General features: G+C 41.2%; 1 protein-coding gene across 1 annotated transcript; it reads right to left on the reverse strand.

Moving 5' to 3' along the window:
• Positions 1–711: 711 nt before the first annotated feature.
• On the reverse strand, positions 712–2,436 carry LOC122441022 (serine/threonine-protein phosphatase PGAM5, mitochondrial-like). The gene has a single exon (XM_043467651.1). The coding sequence runs from the start codon at positions 2,192–2,194 to the stop codon at positions 1,475–1,477; it is 720 nt and encodes a 239-aa protein (XP_043323586.1). The 5' UTR covers positions 2,195–2,436; the 3' UTR covers positions 712–1,474.
• Between the last annotated feature and the right edge of the window lie 2,774 nt (positions 2,437–5,210).

Here is a 5,210-nt window from a genome sequence, read left to right on the forward strand (position 1 = left end):
CACAATCCATTCAGTTTTATGAACTACCAATGAATAACCTCACAAGGAATTTAAAGGCAGATGACCATTTCAAATGTCATTTTCAATTTTTAATAGCTTTGATGTATGAACAACACTGTAAGACAGAAAATTTAAAAGTATGACCGAAATAAATGAAGTCAGTCCTCAATAGATATGAAAACATCCCATGGTAGTGAAATTAATTAACATAGTTATTAGGACTTTAATGCACAGACACATTTCCAGATTCGATGTGATCAGAATTAACATTTGACAAAAAATACAAAAACTGATTTTAACACTCATATTATTTTCCTTTGTACCCCGAAAAGGAAAACAAACATGAAAAACTAAATCAAACTTGGAAACTCACATTTCCCAATGTCCCGTGTCAGTATACAAAGCAACAGCATGTCAAACTTTGTAATACTACCATTAACATATGCATTTAAATTAAATTGGATGAAATACCCCCAAAATAAACACATACTTCTAGACTCAATGTTTGACAAGCCAGATAACATTCAATGAATGAAACTGAGAGAGTTACAGGCAGGAAGGCCAGGGGTCTCCAAAGGGAAGAAATAGGCTGCAAGTGTCGGACATTTTTTCTCTCTCTCTTAAGAGGCAGGAGGAAACAAGCTAGTGTTATCTTTTTTCCCCTTCTCTATACAAATTTAAAAAGAGGTTGTTTCTTAAAATTCTGTGTTGCTATAATGACACTTGGTTCCACCTGAACTTAACTTTTCTCAAATCTTGAGCTAACCAAGGCATTTTTCTTATGGAAATGTTTGCCTTAAGCTATGTGAATGTACTATGTATTTACCCTAGACACTATCTTCAAGTAGGTTCTGCCTAAAGGCTCAGAACTGACTTGACAAGCCAATATGCTTTACTCATAAATTCTTCTCCTAATCTATGTTAATGAAGCTATATATTTGCTCATGTCAATCGTTTTATGGCCCAGGATGACTCACCTGGTGCCATCTCCATGTATCTTGTGAATGAGCAGCCTGCTGCCATTCCTTTCTCTAATTACTAGACTGCTAGTAGCTATATAACATCCAGCTAAAGACGAGTAGGGGGCACTCTTTCTGCCCCCTTCTGATGTCTATGTCAGAAGCTTTCTCTCTTTTATAATTTTTTTTTTTTTGAGTAACCACAGTGGCATGATCCAGCGACAGGTGCCAAACCAGTCACTGCATGTCAGGGAAACGGGGTGTTGGCATATAAACTATGACTTCGCAATGTGAGCAGCCGGCGCATAGCACCTGAACCAAGCAACCACAACATCGCCCAGGAAAGACTGCCGACGAAGGACACTTGGTCTGGTCTGTTCCCACCAAAAACACACAGTCATGAGAAAACTGGACTGAAAGCCACTCTACCAGACCACCAGCTGGACCTGGAGGAAACTCTGGAGGCACAGGCAGGCAGGAGGGGGAGCAGGGCCAAGGGCACCCAGCGGGACCCCTCACCGGCACACGATGTAGCGGACGACGTTGGCATGGCAGATGAAGATCTCATAGCTGTCCTCCTGCTGCTTGGCGTCTGCCCGGTGGATGTAGTTCCGGACGGCGGCCTCGATCCGCGCTCCATCTTCATAATACACAGCCTCCGGCTTCCAGTGAGAAACAGGGGGGTCGGGCTCGATGGGGGCGCCTTCTCTCAGCAGGTCTGTGCTGACCTTGCAGACGCCTGGCAGGTGTTTACTGATGATGTCAGTGGTTTCTACCGCACGGGTCATGGAGGAATGGACGATTTTATTAAACTTCAACCCCAAGCTTGCAAGTCGCAGACCAGTTAGTTCAGCCTGCTCACGACCCAGGGGCATCAGCGTGCGGTCCTTCTCCAGGGAGGCGTCCACGTGGTACTGGGAGTGCCTGATGAGGAAGATGTGCCGTGTGGCCTTGGCCTTGCAGTGGTCCAGCCTGGATGTCAGCTCTTCTTCTCCAGGCTCTAGGCTCCTCTTCCGCAGGTTGACCAAGGACAGTGGTTCTCTCCTGTCCCAGTTGGGGTCCCAGACGCCGGCCCCGGGCGCGCGGCCCCCGCCCACGCCAGGGGGCTCGACCACGCGCGGCCCCGCGGCCCCGCCCGCGCGGGGCTTCCCCACTGCCACAGCCGAGAAGAGCACCGCGGCTGAGCCCCCTGCCAGGCCGCAGGCCGCCAGCTGTAGCGCCTGCCCAAACGCCATGCCGGTCAAGTCCCGCGTCGACCCCACGTGGCTCTTTTATACTTTAATAAAACTTTGTGATACAAAAGCTCTGAGTGATCAAGCCTCATCACTGGCCCCGGATTGAATTCTTCTCCTGAGGAGGCCAAGAATCCCAGCATCTTTCATGGTTAGGCAACAACCTTTCAAAACAATCGTCTTTTCAAAAAATGATGAAAAGTGATGAGCATACATATGCATACGAATGAAATGGGACCTGTATCTCAAACCACATAAACATAAATCTTCCCTCAACATAAATACAACACAATCAGCCCTTCATATGCATAGATTCTCTAACTATGAAGTCATACAAATATGGACGTAAAACATTGTAATAAATTCCAAAGTTTAAAAGTGGTGAGTATTGACTTTCACCTGCTGGCACTTCTTTCCATGTCATCTCCATTATATTAGCTATGACAATGAATCACGTGCTGTAGTAAGTCACTTACACTGTGTCCAACTCTTTGGGATCATGGACTAGGGCCCACCAGGCTCCTCTGTTCATGGGATTCTCCAGGCAAGGATACTGGAGTGGGTTTCCATGCTCTCCTTCAGGAGATCTTCCTGCCCCAGGGATCGAACCCATATCTCTTATGTCTCCTGCTTTGGCAGGTGGGTTCTTTACCACTAGCACCACCTGGGAAGCCCCAAGACACATGAACATCAGTGGATTTGGGGATCCACGTGGTATATACAGAACCATTCCTCAAAGAAAACTGAAGAATGACTTTAAAATCTTAAACAAAACATGACTATATGTGTTTACAACCTTAGTGTAGCAAGGGTTTCTTCAATCTGACAAGTGCCATGGGCCGATGAAGGACTATGTGAAGAATCCTTCAAAGTCAATTTGGTAAACACAGCCTAAGTTGGCTATATTCAGTCCTCAAATGAATGAGAATGTCATTAGTAGTGGTCGTTTCAAATAAGTAGCATATGAAGCTGTTTACACTTATTGTGATTCGCGGTATACCACATTCACAAATTTCAGTAACATTTGTGCAAAAACTATACATCTCAGTGGAAACTTCTACATGAACTGTTGAGATCAGAGCTCTAACTCATACAGGCAGACTTTTACTTTTTAAATGATCCTGCATGATAATCAAACAAAACACTGGATTAAGACCTAGACAGTGTTTGAGCTCTGTACTAAATGATTTTAAAGCTAGTAGATGGAATGAGCTGATGAGGAAGACTACGAACGAGTCATCTTCTTCAAGTTGGTCAAACTGCTGACAGTCATACAACTTAATGAAAAGTTAAGCCTGTTCTCATTAAATCAGTTTAAAAGAAATAGAATAATAAAACAAATTAGTAAATCTTGCTTTCTTCATAAACACTGTACTATTTCTGCACAGCTGTGTTACTGGCATTAATAGAATCTCTTCAATAATAACTTGTCACAGTGAAATGGATTCACATTCTATATCTATTCACATCTATAATTGATGCCATGGCTGTTTCATACTATTGCTTGAATGAATACAACTTATGTGACTTCACAAACTACAAACACTACTAACATAATAGGTATTAAAATACCTTGCGTGACATAAGCATTAAGACTTAGTAGAGTTGCTCTCATGAATAGGCAGTGTTACTCACTGTAGCCACAGTACTGGAATCGGCACATTAACACCCCTGCAAAGGAAACTGAAAGGACAGAATAATAATAAACGAACTTCATAACTATACATTTAATCCTACCGTAATCATTCAACATTGTATGTTTTCTTTTAAACTAACTTTCGTATTTGGTCTACTCTAACTTCTTCTGTGTTCACTTTATGCTATACTTATTGCTAACACTTAAATTACCATAGGAGCTCTAATTATTTTTTTTTACTTGTAATGCTAGTGATAGAACCAAAGGCCGATATCTACATCAAACAGGAGAAATGTAATGGAAACTGTAAACAATTTTATGTAATAACATTGCCGTGCTCCTATACAGTCAAATGGACATTCAAAAGGACGTGATTTTTCTGAAAGTTTATTTCAGAAAGTTAGAATTGGATGACTGCAAACAATAAAACTAATAATATATTAATACATAATATTAATACTATACAGTTGGTCATTCTTTTTCCTATTCTACCACAGCTAACTGACTGGAAGTCAGTTTAAGTAACTACTACTAACATAAGACCCTCACCAATAAGTGAAGATATATAGGAAAATCCATAATAGATCTAAAAACCATCAAAGATAAAATGATGATAAGAAAAAATACAGTGACATCTTAGTTGGTATAAGAAACAGGATGATTATGAAAGCAAAACCAACAATCATGTACAGGCCTTGGAAACCTGTGTCTGTCACAAGTGTTGACTTTTATCCTTCATCTGAGGTTGTAAAATGTGCTTTGTAAAATCCTGATGTTTGCAGCAGTTGTAACCTCCTGAAGAGACTGCAATAAAAACGGTTTCCAGAATATCCTGATGATTTCCATCTACTAGGCTGTGGCGAGCTCAAGGAATACATACTCCAGAGGATAGAAGACAGACAGGTTGGGAAGACTTCTACTGCACTTAGGGAGAAAGGGCATGTTGCTACTCAGCCTAGTACAAGTGTAGAAGCAACACCTCAGTGATTAAACCTTTAAACACTCGACAAATATGAGAATGACTGGTATGAATCAACCTTCAGAAGTACCTTCTCAGACCTCCCGTCATAAGCACGAGCATAATAAAACACTGAGTTTTCATGGTCTCACACAAAATTAGACTCACTTATGACTTTGCTTTGAGAGGACTTGAACTACTCATTGTTAAAGAAAAATGATCCTTTCTTCTCTGAAGATTTGTTAATCATTCAGTTGGGTGTGGTGAATAAAATACTTAAGGATCTAAAACATAAAAATGCAATAAGCAAAGCACATAGAATTTTTGTTCCCTTTCTCAAAGGATAGAATATTTTGTATTTGCACTGATTTTATGTCTTGACTCCATGTACAACTATATATTGATATTTTTAGTTGAAATACAAT

Source organism: Cervus canadensis, chromosome 4 (genome assembly GCF_019320065.1).
Source record: "Cervus canadensis isolate Bull #8, Minnesota chromosome 4, ASM1932006v1, whole genome shotgun sequence".
Classification (NCBI taxonomy): Eukaryota; Metazoa; Chordata; class Mammalia; order Artiodactyla; family Cervidae; genus Cervus; species Cervus canadensis.

Coding starts and splice junctions, on each gene's coding strand:
- LOC122441022 (XM_043467651.1), bottom strand. CDS start 2,194: ATGGCGTTTGGGCAGGCGCTACAGCTGGCGGCCTGCGGCCTGGCAGGG.